The 17,820-nt window shown below is 34.3% G+C and overlaps 5 protein-coding genes across 7 annotated transcripts; 4 read left to right on the top strand and 1 right to left on the bottom strand.

The window, feature by feature from the left end:
- Positions 1-251: 251 nt before the first annotated feature.
- Positions 252-3,020, top strand: LOC126758660 (uncharacterized). The gene is made up of 6 exons (XM_050473012.1): positions 252-865; positions 931-1,075; positions 1,521-1,735; positions 1,794-2,513; positions 2,570-2,650; positions 2,750-3,020. Exons 1-6 carry the CDS (start codon positions 650-652, stop codon positions 2,918-2,920), a joined length of 1,548 nt encoding a protein of 515 aa, XP_050328969.1. The 5' UTR covers positions 252-649; the 3' UTR covers positions 2,921-3,020.
- Positions 3,021-3,093: 73 nt separating this feature from the next.
- Positions 3,094-5,861, top strand: LOC126758659 (uncharacterized). Its single transcript, XM_050473010.1, has 7 exons — positions 3,094-3,539; positions 3,747-4,098; positions 4,162-4,306; positions 4,365-4,579; positions 4,644-5,360; positions 5,435-5,515; positions 5,588-5,861. The coding sequence occupies exons 2-7, from the start codon at positions 3,853-3,855 to the stop codon at positions 5,756-5,758; spliced, it is 1,575 nt and encodes a 524-aa protein (XP_050328967.1). The 5' UTR covers positions 3,094-3,539; positions 3,747-3,852; the 3' UTR covers positions 5,759-5,861.
- A 187-nt stretch (positions 5,862-6,048) lies between these two features.
- LOC126757960 (uncharacterized) lies at positions 6,049-11,103 on the top strand. Of its 3 annotated transcripts, none has more exons than XM_050471899.1 (7): positions 6,049-6,362; positions 6,536-6,734; positions 6,795-6,939; positions 9,629-9,843; positions 9,910-10,626; positions 10,694-10,774; positions 10,834-11,103. In XM_050471899.1, the coding sequence occupies exons 1-7, from the start codon at positions 6,250-6,252 to the stop codon at positions 11,002-11,004; spliced, it is 1,641 nt and encodes a 546-aa protein (XP_050327856.1). In that variant the 5' UTR covers positions 6,049-6,249; the 3' UTR covers positions 11,005-11,103. The 3 variants fall into 3 exon arrangements, with proteins under 3 accessions (XP_050327856.1, XP_050327855.1, XP_050327857.1); XM_050471898.1 differs by lacking the exons at positions 9,629-9,843; positions 9,910-10,626; positions 10,694-10,774; positions 10,834-11,103 and adding exons at positions 7,355-7,569; positions 7,630-8,352; positions 8,605-8,688; positions 8,746-9,108 and having other exon boundaries at positions 6,063-6,362; XM_050471900.1 differs by lacking the exons at positions 9,629-9,843; positions 9,910-10,626; positions 10,694-10,774; positions 10,834-11,103 and adding exons at positions 7,355-7,569; positions 7,630-8,337; positions 8,605-8,688; positions 8,746-9,108 and having other exon boundaries at positions 6,064-6,362.
- A 201-nt stretch (positions 11,104-11,304) lies between these two features.
- LOC126757961 (uncharacterized) lies at positions 11,305-13,560 on the top strand. The gene is made up of 4 exons (XM_050471901.1): positions 11,305-12,067; positions 12,127-12,473; positions 12,537-12,711; positions 12,762-13,560. Exons 1-4 carry the CDS (start codon positions 11,569-11,571, stop codon positions 13,013-13,015), a joined length of 1,275 nt encoding a protein of 424 aa, XP_050327858.1. The 5' UTR covers positions 11,305-11,568; the 3' UTR covers positions 13,016-13,560.
- Positions 13,558-15,230, bottom strand: LOC126757963 (AT-rich binding protein). Its single transcript, XM_050471902.1, has 2 exons — positions 14,908-15,230; positions 13,558-14,835 (listed from the first exon to the last, which is right to left on the bottom strand). The coding sequence occupies exons 1-2, from the start codon at positions 15,094-15,096 to the stop codon at positions 14,077-14,079; spliced, it is 948 nt and encodes a 315-aa protein (XP_050327859.1). The 5' UTR covers positions 15,097-15,230; the 3' UTR covers positions 13,558-14,076.
- Positions 15,231-17,820: the final 2,590 nt, after the last annotated feature.

Below are 17,820 nucleotides of genomic sequence, written 5' to 3'. Positions count from 1 at the left end.
TTCTATAAAAAATATTTACAGTGAAGCAAAAATTTTAAACTGATGTTATCATTTCACGTATTGAAATAATATACATAAAAATAAATTCGTTTTAAAGAAAATATTGTTTTAATTCTGTAATTGTTTTTGTACTAAATGTGGCAAGGAATTTTTTTATTTTCGCTAATAAAAATGTCAATTAAAATAACTAAAAATTATAAGTATTCATTAAAAGAAAAAAACAAAGTTTTAGTTGGCAACGCTGCGGCTCGTCCAGCTGGATTATTTGTTTACATTTGAGATTGCACATAAAATTTACTTTATTTGGAAATCTGAATAAACATTGGAAGCACAATTACACAAATACATAAATTATGTGTATAGGCTGCTAAAAATATATAAAAACCATTATTTTTTCAATTGGGCGTAGGAATTCAAATCAGTTTGCAGCGGGCTAAAATGAACTGCATAGCCATAGATACCTACTAAACCCACATACATATATAAGTACATACATATGGAGATGTAATATAAACATAATACAACGCAAATTTCCATTTTTAAAACATATATACATACTCGGTGGGATGTGCTACAACGCAATTATTTTAGAAATGTACTATTAGAACTTTGTCCTTTTTATAAGAAAAAAAAACTCAAAAATTTAAAAATGTTCGCTTGTGGCGGTAAAAAGTGGTTTAAATCTAAAAGGTCTAAGTTTGATGATAAAGAACTTGAACAGATTTGGCCGCCATATGGTTCAGAAATTTTGCTCACCCCAGCCGGCAAGCGATTACTGCATAAATCGGCATATGTGCAAAAACCTGATATAAGTGATATTGACGTAGAGGATCTCATAGAGCAATCTTTACGCTTTCCAATCAAGGCAAGTAGTTGCATTAATAAAATACAAATGTTTAAGTTATTTATTTTTTGATAAAAAATGTATAGTTTGGCCGCGATACATGCCGGGTAATGAGTCAACCAAAGGAACGCTATCATGAAATTGCAAAACAAATTGCTTCTGCTTATCCGATAATACACGAACGTGTTGTTAGCTTATATTTGGCATTCTTGGAGCATAAATGCAAATATGGTGAGTTGGTTCAATGCAAAGTATTACATGTACATATGTATGAATAATATAAGTTCAAAATTTTGAATTTTGTATTGCTATAACTAAAATATGTATAAAAAATACAAAATATGTGTATGTATATGTATATATGCATATTTATAAATATAATAGCAAAAATATTACCTGCTGTAATAACGGTAGTAATGTTGACATTTCCGAGTTGAAATAATTTCAAACGCACGCATTTTTCACATATTTTCACATTAATTAATAACACTTTCACATTTTTTTCACATATTTTCACATTAATTAATAGCACTTTCACATTTTCTTCACATTGATTAATTAACACTCAAGCAAATTTAACTTAAACAAATTATGACACTTCACCTACGCATAACCAACGACCAATGCAAATTTTAACCAAACGAAATTTCTACTTTTTCCAACTATAAATTTTTAGGTAATGAACTGGAACGCGCAATTTATGCAGATATGACTATAACAGGTCTAGTACAACGTTTACTTGAGAAACGTTGCGTGGCCTTCGTAGGTCCACTCGATGACTATTTGCTTTTGAAGGGCAGAAAAACGTTGGCAAATTTTTTCGATGTGGGCACCAATGATGAAAAACCACCATTGTTATTAAAAGACGTTTTAAGTTATGATGAGATAAAGGTGAGCGGGTGGAATTTTGACTATAACAGTAATTAATTTTGCCAATCTATTTCGCAAGCTTTCCGCTTTTCTTTCAGTATCTTCACACACCGAATTTTTAAATAATGGTAGACGTTTCAATTGTGGCATCATTGAAGAAGACAAATCAAAAATAGAAATTGAAGGTGTTATTATAGGTATAATCGGCGGCCGTTTCGAGGCAGAAGATGTAATGGAGTGGCAGGACATAATGATAACACCAATGCAAAATACGAAAGAACGTGGCTATGGTCACAAAGCGAAATCAGCAAAGAAGACAAAAAATCCAAAGGTCGACTACCGACAATTATGGATACGTTTTTATGAAGAACAAGATTTGCTGTATGATAAGGTAGAATATATAAATTCACCACGATTTTTTAAAGATGAAAAAACACGCTATATTTTTGACAATCTGTTGATGAAAAAACGTTATGCCATAACATTTGATACACTACTGCTGGAGGCTGATGCGCGTGGTAAAGCTACTGACAAACAAGTGTACCTACATGTGGTTGGTATTGGGTTGGGCGCCTGGCGTGCCGTACAACATCAAGACAAAATATTTTTGAAAACATTTATGGAACGCATTCGAACGCTTTTATTATGTCTAACACATATTTCTGTGGTACACTTTTCAAATTTCCGACCATCCGCTGCAAAAGACTTTATAACGGATGGTGATAAGATTGTCTCGAAAGATCACCCTGACGGCGGCATAGAAACATTGGTGCACGATCGTTATCCAGCACAGAAATTAGTAAGTAAAAATTTTGAAAATGTATAGCAACAATGTACAAATGCTTTACTTTTCAGCCGCCAGAATATGAAAAACTGTTAATAGTTGAATCGTATGCCTGGGACGGCAATGCATTGCCCGGAAATGAATTTTGGAAGGTGAGTAGAATGCTGCTCCACTCATACATACATGTATACGTAAAATGTACATACCCATACATGTACAAATATTCTATGCAAAATTTTTATTACTTTCAGGGCGCTCTCACAAGCTCTGGTGATCCTGCTGCTGCTTGCAGCACGCTAATTGCTGAACTACATAATCCTCATATTAATAGTAAAATGGTGAATGGCGAAAATTTGCATGTGGCCTCGGAACGCTACGGTGTCTTACACATATCTGAATACGCCAAACAAATTTTAGGTTAGATTAAAGTACACACTAATAAGAATTGTATTACTGTATTTTTCATTACCTTAACGTATTAAACAACATAAGCGGCATTCGCTTTATATTTATACACTGAAATTATGTTTTTACAACACTTTACTACACTTTACTTCACTTTGAATCATAAATTAAATGCTTAGCATTTTTCACAACCGACGCGACCAACTAGAATTGAAAATCACTAATGGCGGTTTTAATTTGCATATGGCGGTAATCTTTTTCCTTATTCCTTTTTCTTTATAAGTTGGTCACACAGAGATGCGTTTGGGCAACTTATTGCATGAATATACTATTATCTACTAAAAGCCCTTACTTATTGTTTATTAAGAGCTAACTTATTAATTTTAGATATTGAAATATTACTAAAAAAAATTATATTTTTGTGAGGAACCGGAAAATATATACAAAATTGTTCTAAAAAATTATTTCCGGCTAGTAGTTGGCAACGCATGCCAACACAGCTGTTTCGTATCACACCATTTTCTTTTGTTCTACATTCCAACTGGTTGACAAGCCAATTAGAATTACAGTTATTCACAGTTATATTAAATATGTATGTAGTTATATTACATAAACATGGGTTTAAATGCTAGAATGGTAATAGAGAATTTTATTAATTCTATAATTTTTATTTTAAAGTAATGTTTAGAAACTAATAATATTAAAGTTTCCAGACAAACGTACTTACATACATATTTACATGCACTGGGCGTTCTTACACAGACTTATATATGTATGTATGTACGTATACAATTTACAAATTAAGAGTGTACGTGTTTCTAAAGAAGCTGACGGCTCTTTCAGGTTTTTCATGCTAAGTTATGATGCAATTAGCTTTAGTTACTAATATAAAGCAATACCAGGGGTAAAATTTTAACATTCATACCTCGACGTGTGAATACGCTAGTTTATGACAAGTCATATAATGTGGACTACTATTCAAAGACTATTTTCCCACATAATGGCTACCAACGATAGCACAGCGCTGGTGCTGAGTGAAGATTATAATGTGATATGGCCACAAAACAATTCAGCGATAGAATTAACAACGTTTGGTAGGCAATTGCTGCAAAAGTGCGCAATTGTAAATAAACCAGATGGAGGTAACATAAGTATTGAAAGCTTCATGGTGCAATCGAACAACTTTCCTTTGCAAGTATGTGTTATTTATAACAGTTTTTATGTTAATATTTACTATAATATTCTCTTTTAAACAAAGTTTGGCACCGATACTTGTCGTGTAACGAGTCAGCCCGCCCAACGTCATTCAGCAATCAGAGAGCAAATAGCATCTGCGTATCCTTTGATACATGAAAGAGTACTCCACTTGTATTTAGCATTTTTGGAGCATAAAAACAAATATGGTAAATAATTTAATATTAACATGAAAAAAACACAAAAATAATTTATTATTATTGGCAGGTAACGAAATAGAACGTGCGATTTATGCGGACATGACGCTCACTGCACTTGTACAAAGACTTTTGATTAAGCGTTGTGCTGCATTTTATGGTTGTATAGATAAATACCTGCTCATCACAGGCGAAAAAGGTTATGGTGGTTTCTGTGAAGTTGGCACTGACGAAGAAAAAGCACCGCTGCAGTTAGAAAATGTTTTGAGTTACGATGAAATTAAGGTAAAACAAAACACTAACGAATTGTAGTAGTATGTATATATTGTTACTGTTAAATTTTCGACAGCTCTCCGCTTTCCTCTCTATCTCTTCACAAACCGAATTCATAAATGATGGCAGCCGTTATAATGAAGGCGCAGTTGAGGTTGACAAATCGAAAATTGAGACCGAGGGTATAGTAATCGGCATGATTGGTGGACGCTTTCAAGTTAGGGAGGTCATGGAGTGGCAAGATATAATGATAACTGCCACACAGAATACAAAGGAGAATGGCTATGGTTTCACAACACAGGAGGCAGCAGTGGCTAATAAACGCAATGTAGATTATCGTCGTATTTGGACAGATTTTTATGAAGAAGCGGATTTAATATACGAGAAAGTAAACGCACAGCACTCGAAACGTTTTTTCAAAAGACCACATGTTAATTACATTTTTGATAATTTAATGATGAAGAAGCGCTATGCCATCGCCTTCGATACGCTATTATTAGAAGCAGAATCACGCGGTGCTTACCTTAACAAACAAATATATATACATGTGGTGGGTATAGGTTTGGGTTCGTGGCGTGCGGTGCCGCAGCAAGAGAAAATATTCTTAGAGACTTTTGGCGAACGTTTGCAGCAGCTGTTACCACAATTGGCACACATTTCTGTTGTGCATTTCTCCTATTTCGTTTTGTCCGCCTGGGCAAATCTGCAGGATGGCGGCCTAATGTTGTCGGAAACACACCCAGAAGGCGGTATTAAAATATTTATGAGCAATCGGAATCCCTCAGAAAAGCTGGTAAGTCTTTCTTAATTCATATATTCATTGGGTTTATACATATGTATGTATATTGCTACATTGTTGTGAAATAGCCACCGGAGTATAAAAATATGTTGGTGTTGGAGTCATACGCTTGGGCGGGCAATGCATTACCGGGAAACGATTTTTGGCTGGTTAGTTAAAATGCTTTAATACTTAAGCAATTTATTTATAATTACATTGTTTATGCACATTATTTATTTCAGGGAGCCTTAGCTTCGTCTGGGGATCCTGCTGCTGCTTGCAGTACACTCATTTCTGAACTGCATAATCCGCACATAAACACAGAAATGGTAAACGGCAACAATTTACATGTTGTATCCCCTCGTTTTGGCATTCTACATATTGCAGATTATGCAAAGAAAATTTTACAATAATACAATATTTGTTAAAATGTATTTTTAATTTGAGTGTGAATGTAAATTTTGTAATTCCATAATGTCACATAAAAAATACATATAATTTTCTTGTTCACTTAAAGTATGAAGAGCTTTGTTGCTGTCTTATAAAATGTACAGTTTTTTCTAGTTCGCCAAAAGCGTTAAGAATTTTGTTGTTGTTTTAGTAATTATTTATTTGATAGAAATGTTTTTCCGTTTAAAATAGCTAGTAGCCGGAAATTATAAAATATTCTTATGCTGTTCGAGCAATAGTTGGCAACGCAGCAGATCAGCTGTTAGTTGCTTTACCCCAATTGGATTTCATCAGTCACTACGAGTTCGCGTTTACAATTTGCAATTAAACAGGTAGAAACTGCGTTTCTGACCCACTTTCCGTTTCCCTCCGCAAGCTTAACAAAGAACAAAACAAAGTAGTAAAGTAGTGAATCTGCAGTGTAAAAGAAAAACAAAAACGAAAGTGAAAATGTATGGGTCAATCCCATTGTGAAATCATAAATTCTCTGAAGTTCATTGCTACGGCGTGTAATAAATGCCGACGCATGAGTGGACACCGCTCAGTTGGCTTCCTATCGTTTGCTTAGTAAGTTGTAAGAGATTTATAGCATAAACAAACCACACATTGACGCATAAAGTTATATTGTTGTTAAATAATATAATACACAACCAAGCATTAAACGTCATTTACGCAACACAACAAGTCAACATAAATTTACAAACAAAAATTCGAACATATATAAATTTTCACGACCACAGCACAACATTTGGAATTAAAGCGAATATGTCAACTTTCGGTGCAGAGTTTGAGGAGGTTTGGCCAAAGCCGGGTGCAGCTATAAAATTAACAGAGTTTGGTACAAATTTATTACAAAAGTGTTTGAAGGTCGAAAAGCCGGATGTGAGCCGTATAGACATTAAAAGCTTCATCAAGAAGTCGTCTAACTTTCCCGTAGAGGTGCGTATGGATTTGCAACATAAAAGTAGCCGTAAATATTTAAAATTATTATACCCACAGTTCGGCACCAATACCTGTCGTGTAATAAGCCAACCTAAAGAGCGTTATCCGGAAATCGAGAAGCAAATCGCTTCTGCTTATCCAATAATACATGAACGAGTTTTGGGCTTGTATCTAGCATTCTTGGAACACAAATGCAAATATGGTATGTTAATGATAGATTTTACAGTCGTTAAACATTTCGCAATTCAATGTAAAAATTAAACACATTTACGAAGTGATCAAACGCTGCAGATTAATCGAAGTTTAAGTGCTTGTAGATAAAAAAAAGCGTTATCTACAATTTTTTATTTGTATTTAATGCATACATTACAAATATGCCGGTACTTTACTGCAACATATACATAAAACCTGTTTAGCATTTCGCAACAGCATGTAAAATATATAAATACAATTATGTAGTGATCAAACGCTGCAGATTGGGTGCTTACTGATACTGTTATCTTTGATTAAAAATAAAAAAAAAATAATCTTTATAATAATCTTTCTTAAAAAAAATATATTTACATATAGTGCTATAATTATTTGTGTAAATACATAAGAAATACCCAAAATTGCAGGCAATAAACGCGAACTTGAGCTCTACCAAAATTTGACGCTCACCGATTTTGTGCAACGCCTGCTGGCGAAGCGCTGCGTTAGCTTCTTCGGTAAAAACGATAAATATCTTTTATTATCACGCCATCGTGGCTGCAGTGGCTTCTTGGATATTGGCACGGATGGCGAGAAACCACCGTTGCTGCTAGAAGACGTGCTTTGCTACGATGAGATCAAGGTAAGTGCTGCATTTTCTTACTGAGCATACTTCTAACGTAATTATGACACTTCCGAACAGCTCTCCGCATTTCTTTCCGTATCTTCACACACAGAGTTCCTCAACGACGGCAATCGGCAGAATTGTGGCGTCATCGAACGCAATAAATCGCGCATTGAAACGGACGGTGTCATAATTGGTCTAATTGGCGCGCGACTTGTGCGGCGCGATGTTATGGAATACCAGGATATTATAATTACCAGCAAACAAAATACCAAAGAAAATGGTTACGGTTTGCCCATCGATGCGGAGACAAATTCACGTCCGGCTGATTACAGGCGTGTATGGAAGCAGTTTTATGATGAGCGTGATTATCTGTATGAGCAGGTGACGCTTGATGGCAAACGTTTTGGTAATGCGCGTGCACAAAAGGACATATTCGATAATGTGCTAATGAAGAAACGTTACACGATCTCCTTTGATACGTTGCTGCTGGAGAGCGAGGCACGTGCGGCGGCTGCTGGCAAGCAAGCTTATATACATGTGGTTGGCATTGGTTTGGGTGTATGGCGCGCGGCCGAGCAACAAGAGAAAGTATTTTTGGAAACCTTTGCGCAACGTTTAAAGCTCTTGTTGCCCAAATTGTCGCATATCGGTGTGGTGCACTTCTCTTGGTTCAAACTGAGCGAATGGGGCGATCTGAAGCACGGTGGCATTTATAAGTCGCCCACACATCCTGATGGCGGTATACGTACATTTTTGTCAAAACGCAATCCAGCAGATAAGCTGGTGAGCATAAATATGGTAATACAACTTTTTTGTTTAACTTTTGTTGGGGACTGAGGTGGTAGACATTTGCATGGGAGCATTTGGACTGTAAGTAAATGTAGTTCCTTCTAACCCCCTAATTTTACTAATGCATGGTTGATTGCTAACATACTATGACATATAACACTACTTTCTAACCTCACTACTTTTCGCATAGAAATGCATGAGTTGGTTGCTATTATATTTGAATATGTATGTATGTATATATTTACACTACCTCTTTTATAGAAATCCCCTGAGCTGGAGAATATGCTGCTGATCGTCTCATATGCCTGGGACGGCAATGCTTTGCCAGGCAACGAGTTTTGGATGGTGAATAGTGTCTATTTTATTATTTGAACTTATTTGCTAATATTATTTTTCTTTTAGAAAATGCTGAAGTCCACCGGCGATTCTTCTACAGCCTGCAGCACGCTCGTAACCGAGCTGCATAATCCGCATATCAATACGGAGCTGGTGAATGGCGCAAATTTGCATATTGCCTCTGAGAAATATGGTGTATTACATATAGCAGATTATGTTAAAAACATATTAGAATGAGTGCGCGTGTCGTTGGAAAGTTTAACGCCGCAGTTATTGTTGCTATATATAGTTTTCTGACAGTTTTTATTAAAACTTTATTGTGCAATATTTTGTAAAAAAGTATTATTTATTAATATTGGAACTATTTTTGAGATATTTGCGAATAAATGGTTTTTTAAACTGCCGTAGCAAAACATAATGAATTTTCATTTAAGAACTTGAGAGATCGAGTCTTATAATATAACTCATCCATCCAAACAAAATTAGATCTTCGAAATAACCAGAAAAACTGTTAGCTTTGGCTGCACTGAAGCTATAAAACACTTTACAGTTTCAAGTTTTCCTTACAAAAACTTGTTTTTGACCGTTCAGTTTGTATGGCAGCTATATGCTATAGTGGTCCGATATCGGCGGTACCGACAAATGAGCAGCTTCCTGGGGAGAAAATGATGTGCGCAAAACTACAGATCAATATTTCAAGTAGTAAAGGACTTTTTCGCGTATATACTGACAGAGAGGCCATATCTAGCCTACTAAATGAAATGAAGGCGCGACTCGTACTATTTTATAGTCGTCTTCAACAGGGACGGAACGTAGCCAGCACGAGTTCGTATTTTTAATCGTCCGTGCGCATAGCGTTATATTTTTTATATTGCCACAACAACAACAACCACATTAGCTTTACACAAATTTCTTGCTACTTCTAAATTATATACCGTTATCTTTTTAGGTAATGACATCGAACGCACCTTTTACAATGGCATGGCACTCACCGCTTTGGTACAACGTTTACTGGAAAAGCGATGTGTGGTTTTTATGGGCGCAGGGGATAGTTATTTGCTCTTAAATGGACAAGAAGGTTTCGGCGGCTTCCATGATGTTGGCACAAGCGCTGAGAGTGGTAACCTGCGGCTGAAACATGTGCTCAGCTATGATGAGATAAAAGTGCGTAAGCCAGTTCAAATATATGCATAAATTAGCATTAAATAATTTTTTTTTTCCACACCGCAGCTTTCCGCTTTCCTCTCCGTATCCTCGCACACAGAGTTCCTCAACGATGGTAATCGTTTCAATTGCGGCGTTATTGAAGAGGATAAGTCGAAAATTGAGCCCTCTGGTGTTATTGTTGGCATGATTGGTGGACGCTTTGAGGTGCCAGATGTCATGGAGTGGCAGGATATAGTCATTACACCCACGCAAAATACGAAAGCACACGGTTATGGCCACAATACAAGTGAGTTGGAGCAGACAGACAAACGCATTGTTGGCTATCGTCAGCTTTGGACCAGTTTCTATGAGGCGCAAGATAAACTTTTTGAGCAGGTGTGCGCATTAGACGCGCCACGCTATTACAAAGTGCCGAATACCGAGTTCATATTCGACAATGTGCTGATGAAGCGGCGTTATGCCATCTCTTTTGATACGCTGCTACTGGAGGCAAATGTGCGCGGTGCGCTGGCTGAGAAGCAGGTGTATCTACATGTTGTCGGCTTTGGCTTGGGTGTTTGGCGTGTAGTGCAGCATCAATATAAGATATTTTTGGCAACTTTTAGCGAACGCCTGCTGACGTTAGCGCCGCGCTTAACGCACATCGACGTAGTGCACTTTTCGCATTTCAAACAAAACGCTTGTGATGTGCTTTACGATGGTGCCATACTGACAGCGGAGACGCATCCTAAGGGCGGCATTAAAATATTGATAAACAATCGCAATCCCGCGCAGAAATTGGTAAAATATTTTTGGATTAGTCATTATCGTCATTGTAGTATATTATTTATTTGAAATTGAATTGCAGCCAGCGGAATACGAAAATGCCTTAATTGTGGAGTCCTATGCGTGGGATGGCAACGCTTTGCCAGGCAATGAATTTTGGTTGGTGCGTATGAAGTCAGATTTGCTATTAATTTTAGTTTCTAATTAAGTTATTTTCTGTAGGGCTCGCTAAGCGGTTCAGGCGACCCCGCCGCTGCTTGCAGCACACTGATCGCTGAGCTACACAATCCGCATATAAATTCAAAATTGGTGAATGGTAAAAATTTACACGTGGCCTCTGAACGTTATGGTGTTTTGCATATATCGGACTATGCAAAAAATATTTTGGAATAAAACAGGTGGAAGAAAGTCAACCTCAAATTTGGGAAAACTGTGTATTTGCTCATGCGTAGTTATTTACCATAAAAATGTATTTTAGTAAAAACATCTACATTAATTTGCACTCGAATTTTAAGTATTTGTAATAACTTTTAAGTATTTTTAATAATTCAAGTGAAAAGAAGGAACTGAAATTAACGGTAAAATGAAATACCGAAATTTTAAAACCGGGTTAGCAAATATTTAAATTGTGCCACAGAATAAAATTTGTTTATAAAATTTACATAAGCTCTAAAACATTTTACTTCAAAAGCTTTAAAACTGTTACCATTTTATTTTGGGAACTCTTATCACAAATACAACCCTGTAAATGCAATTCAGTGCATATTTATATGCGACTTTTGTTTATCGCACACAAGTTCTTTGTGCCAATAGCGGCTTTTTGCCAATTTTACATTAAACTTTTACTATTAATAAAACAATTGCAATAATAATTTGAAAGTTGAAAAATTGTGTCTGTACGCACAGTAGTTGCAGCCTACAAGTTCAAGAATTAACGTCTCAAGTTACCCGAAAAATATGAACATCACGCGTATTCTTGGACAAAATAATAAAATTTATCAAAAATTTGGCGATTATTGTATTACAGAGGCAGAACCTAATCAGTGCTGTATCATTTGCTGCTTCTGTCAGCAAGAACATCGCAATGAAAACGATTTCTGGACGCACATACAAGAGATGCATGACTATGCACCAGCACAACTTTGTGTGATGCATGAAAAGTCGCAAACAACCAATTTCATTAGTGAGCATAGTGAGAGTCTTTGCACTACGCCAATTTGTCTGGATGGTACGGCTGATGCAAAAAAATGTAAAACAAATTCGGCTCAAGTAGTAACTAATGAGGCACCAATGTATGTCGAAGCTGAGTACCTAGAAAAAGTTTCGTTAAATGATCCAAATGCACTTATGGAGCTAACGGATATAACAAATACATTTTTAGACTTCAAAGGTAAGCCGACCGAAACGCAACCCGTTGCAGAAAGTAGTGTACAACATAAAGCCAACAAGCAGCAAAGTAAGTTAGCACAGCACTGTTATATTACATTTTAAACTTAAGCAAGCTTTATATTTCAGTTGACACCAACCAACCGGAGAAAGATCTTCAGTCCCAACACATAAATGGAAAGCTTGAAACCAACATAGATATCGATAAGCTTACACCCAAGCAATTGCTAGAGAATGGCACACTATTGAAAAGCGTATTTCAACAAATGCAACGTGCTAACAATGAATTCAAATACAAGCTCAATAAGCTAACGCAAGCAGTGCAACTCATTGAGACTGAATTGAAGAAAGAACCTGGTAATCGTATGCTAAAGCGATATATGAAAATAATACCAGATCAGCCGTTTAACAGCCGCGACGAAGTGCTCATTTTGGATGATGAGCTGCACCATAGCAAAGAGATGCGGGACGCACTTGTAAGTTCTAATGTAAACAAGTAGTATACTAAAATTTACAGAATTTTGTATATAAACTTTTAGCACGAAGAAACACTTGCTATAGCTGCGGAGAATGCTGATGTATTCTGTCGTGTGCTTTGGCGTTTCATTATGACAGACGAAGTATCTAATCAGTTCTGTTGGCGCGGTGTAGTAAACGCTGAAAAAATTATTAAATATCCAATTAAGGATATGACTATGCTAGACGTATTTCAAGGTACAGAAAAGTTTGATTTTTTATAAATTTTTGTAACATTGTGTTTGCAGGAGTGTTTCGCGAAAAGTTCCCTGAACAAACGCTCAATATCTTCAAAGACCGTACTATGACATATTTCAATAAAGCACATGAGCGTTTGAAGCGAAAACAGTTAAATAAAACGGACGTCGAAAATAATGGCTGTGATTTTCTCTGCGTAAAGGAAACGTCAAATTGGCAAAATGGCGATTATAAACGGGCGCGTAGCGATCAAGAGAATACCGATAGTGTCGATTCAGTATTTGAAGAAGTTTTTAGTGGGTGAAACTTAATATTTCATGTTGAAATATACAGTAAGCTGCATATATATTTTAGTGTTAAGAATATTATCCCTGACGAAAAATCTAAATCCGTCGCAATAAATCATTCCGAACTTAAAGTTATGTATAAACTGCAAGATGAGCGAAAGACTTGAAGGTAATTTTTTTTTTAATTTTTATGTCTTAAAACAAATTTATGAACACATATGTAAAGTAGTTCGCTGGCCGATATTGAGGGTAGAAAGTGATGTGAAATGGCGGTATATAATACTATAAACTACATTCCGGGTAAAGACAACTTATGAAATGTAAGCTTGTTTCAATAATAATTAAAGTTATTTATAAGACAAAACTATACATATGTATATATGCATATATTTTTAGAAAAGAGAAATTGCTAAATAAACAGTTTTATTGAAGAGTGATATAAAAACTGTATTTGAATATGCAACTGTGGTCGTAACAAAACTGTATTAGGTCAGATAAAAATAAGTGTGCTCAGTATCTGACTCTATTTATTCCATAATCTATGAATAAAAACAAGAAATTTTATTTTTGTACTTAATCGGGGCAAAAAGAATTTATTATCCACTAAAATCTTAAAAACATATTAATTGTACCATCGCGTTTGATCTTTGAACAACCAAACATTCACATTTTACAATACTTCATGCATATGCACTTAATAATGTAAAATGTTATTTACATATACAGTATAGAAAAAGTATATATATATTTTTGTAAATATGTATTTCAAAAGAAATGTCTTAACACTAAAGAGAAAAAAAAACATTTTTTCTTAAGACTAAACTTGAACTTGCACGAATTTCTGGGAAAAATATAATATATTTTTCAACTTCACTTCTTTATTTCTTTTAAAAGTGAAATATTTTGTATTTTTAAAAGGCTATTTTTCCTTATAAACTACACTAGTTTTTGTTATTGGTACTAAAAAGTAATATTGCAACTACATTTGCAAATGACGCAAAAAAGTATAGAAATAATAAAAACAGTGTACTAATTAAAAAAAAAAATCAATTTATAATTAGTTTTGTTGCGTTGCATTTTAAAAACGCTGCGGCACTAGTCCTTTTGAACCTTTCAGAAAATGTTTTTTCTTACGATGCGTCGACAGATTGCACGATTGTTTGAACGAGGCGCCGCAAAGCTCACACGCAAAACGTCGCTCTTTACTGTGCACAGCCCGGTGCAACTCTAAACGTGACTGATATTTGAACTTTAGGCCGCAGGTTTCATAATCGCATACATACCAGCGTTCACCATCTTCTGACGACATCGCACTACTGGCGCTCGCCGTAGTGCTATTCGATTCTTTTGGCATTTCTTGGGACATCAAGGCCGCAGCTGCCGCTGCGTTTGACATACCCATTGTGTGTGTTAGGGTCGGTGCACTATGTATAATTGTGGTGCCATATGAACTTGCTGCTGGTGTCACTTGTGGCAGTTGATATAAGGCTGGCGTAGCTGTGCTTACCTCAACGTTTTGATGTGCGACACCAGTTACGGCGCCAGCAGCAACATTACCAACGGAGTGTACGGTCTGCGGTACGGGCGGTGGTGGTGCCAATGCTAACGCATGTCTTATACTAGGCGGTTCGACTTTTATGTCGATTTCTACGGCATTCGGTTCGATGGCGCGCATTTCTGTATAGTCCTTTGGCTCTTGTTTTTCTTGTGAATTATCGCCACCATGCTCAAGTGCACCACTGGCACGTAGTTCTTCTTCATTCACTTTACGATATAATGGCAAAGGCATAATGTGTGTTGTGGTCGCCTCAGGCTCCATATAATTTCGTGCTTGTTCCTGTTACAAATTGTACACAAAACAATTGAGTCTAAGCATGTTTACATATGCAATAATTTGTGCACAACTCACCTGTTTAAATCCCAAACCATGCATGAAATTGTGCTCATCTTGTATATGTTTCCAGAATTGATCTTGTGTCTGTAGCTCCTCTTGGCACACTTGACAAACAATCCAGAAGCTCGCATCACCCGACAAGCAAAACTCACCCAATTTCGTATATATCTTATTATTTTTACTTAATATACGTGGAAAACCCATTTTACTAAAACCACCACCAAAATTTCACTAATTTTATTTAAAAATATACACAAATTAAGGAAAAATATAAATTTTGTAATTCGTTGCCACAAATATTTTTGTTTATTTCCATTGACGTTTGCAAACAGCTGATTGGACCAGTGCAGGGTCGCAAGAAATGCAAAGCGCTAAGATTACTAAACACAGCCGAAGCCTAAAAATACATAATAACACAAATATTTTATAAAATAAATAGCTAAAATGCTGACGGTTAAAATATAATTATTAAATGAAAATAATATAATTAAATGCGAGATGAGTTTATATTAAAGATGATATAACGTTAAGGCAATCGCCATAAAAATTGTAGTTACGAAATATGGCAACCTTTAAATATTTTTTAAAATTTTAGCGCATGTTGGCAATATGCTGCTGTAGCATTTCCGCCTTTTTGATATTTCGTTTGCTGATCGTAAAGCGTATTTCAAACAGAATAGTAGTTAAATTAATAGTGATAAAATTAATAAATAATGAAATAAAAGTTTAGCTTCGTATCAATAACTTCCACACAGTGTAATGTGCTGCGTTGTGACATTACCGACGCGAAAATAACGAATAAATTCGGGCAATGGTTCTCACTATACATGAAAGTACTAGCGGTATTTTTAATGCAGTTACGATAATAGTTGCAATGTGCTTGTAATAAATGAAATGACATTTCAATAATGTAATTAAAAAATAATTCATAATTTTAATTTTTAATAATTGAATAAATAACATATATTAAGTTGCAATAATTTAAATTTAAAAAAGCTATTAGATGGTTGTGAAAAAGAATGGAGATTTTACAGCTAGCAATCGGCTCCTAAATAGTTGCACCGCCACAAAATCTATCATTTCAGCAGCTTTTTTGTTGACACAACTCACATTCCGTAAGTAAGAATAAAATTTCCATTACATTTATCATCTATGTATTACATTTTTATTAAGTGGGCTGTTTACATTTGCATAAAATTACTTTATAATAAGTTTTCCCTCAAATTAATGCATAAGTATTGTTATTTTTTATTTTTGTCGGATGAATTAGCAATATCTTTGTTAAATTGATTCCTTTTATTTTGTATACGCAAAAATGTTAATAAAAATATAGGAATGCTGATATTTTATGCTAATAGGTAAAAAAGCGTATATCTTGATTTGAAAAATGGCATGTTTTAAAGAAATAAGATGCGTAAATGTATAAAAATATGAAATTGAAACTTATTCGCTTGAACAAAACTATTAAATTAGAGGAACTTGAGTAAGTAGCGTAAATAGAAGAGTGGAGGCGGTTTCATTAGAAAAGCCTGCAACCAATCTTAAGAGGATACAGAGAGAGACCTTAGTAGACGTTAGACGTTGATAAAAGGTAGAGGCGTAGAGTACTAAAATTTTTTGTTTTATAAAAAGTTAATGAATATTTTAGTCTTTTAAAAGTCACAGCAGAGCAGCAAATAGTGAAATGATTCTAAAGAAACTTTACACAGCACAAAGACAGCAGAGAGAGCAAAGAAAAGTTGTATTTTTTTCTAGATTTTGTTTATCGCATTTTCATTTTATTATTTCTCATTTATAATTTATAAACATTTACATAAAATGTATATTTAATTATACTACGAAGTTTTTCATTATTTAATATATTTGTTTTTGTTTTTTACTTCTTCTCTTGTATTAATAATACGCGAAAAGAATCTTAGGTAGAAAGCTAAATGTGTCTGTATGTGTATGTGAATTCATCATTTAATTTTATTTATAATAATTTATAAATTTTATACTACAATTTAAGTACAGTAAATAGGGAAGTATACAATCAAAAAAAAATAATATAAATATGTGAAAAGGCGGATCGTGTGGAAGTACATACGTGCAAAAAGTACTAATATTTAATGGGGGGCGTTAGATTTTATTTTCCTACTAACCATACATTTACATACATGGATTATAATTTGAAGAAAATATTGAATTCTTAATGGAATTCGCAGAAAATTTCAGCGTTGCTATGCAGCAATACAATTAAAATATTTCTTGTAGCAAATTTTTGAAGACATTTTTTTGTTTTTAACCACTTAACATACATATGCACAGCATTTGTTGTGATTGTTAAAATTAATGAATACATGAAATTTAAAAGTTACATATTTTTAACAGAAAAGAGTTGCAGAACACAACTACATACATACATATGTATGTATGTACATGTATACATATGGAACATAATATCAATTTGACGTAGCGAATTTGAAAGTTTTGTGCTTCAGCAGAACACAATTATACAATTTTATTACACATGCATACATTTTAATAGAAATAAATATGTATATGTACTTTCTTATTTTAACATACAGCAACAATGTTAGAAAAATGACACGCGTTTTTGTATTGTTTTCATTTAATATTGCATGAGTGTATTATTTTACTTTTCTCTTAGTGGAAACTTGTTATATTTTTAAAGCGAAGTGAGAGATTATTTCAAATAATATATATATTTGGTAAAAATAAATAAATAAAAAACCATGAAAAATTAAAAAAAAATAATAATAAATTAAAAAAAAAAAATAAATTAAAAAAAAATAATAAATTAAAAAAAAATAATAAATTAAAAAAAAATAATAAATTAAAAAAAATAAATTAAAAAAAAAAAAAATAAATAAAAAAAAAAAAAAAAAAAAAAAAAAAAAAAAAAATTAAAAAAATAAAAAATTGAAA

The sequence above is a fragment of the Bactrocera neohumeralis genome, chromosome 5, assembly GCF_024586455.1.
Source record: "Bactrocera neohumeralis isolate Rockhampton chromosome 5, APGP_CSIRO_Bneo_wtdbg2-racon-allhic-juicebox.fasta_v2, whole genome shotgun sequence".
Taxonomy (NCBI): domain Eukaryota; kingdom Metazoa; phylum Arthropoda; class Insecta; order Diptera; family Tephritidae; genus Bactrocera; species Bactrocera neohumeralis.
This window is presented reverse-complemented; position numbering and strand designations above follow the sequence as displayed.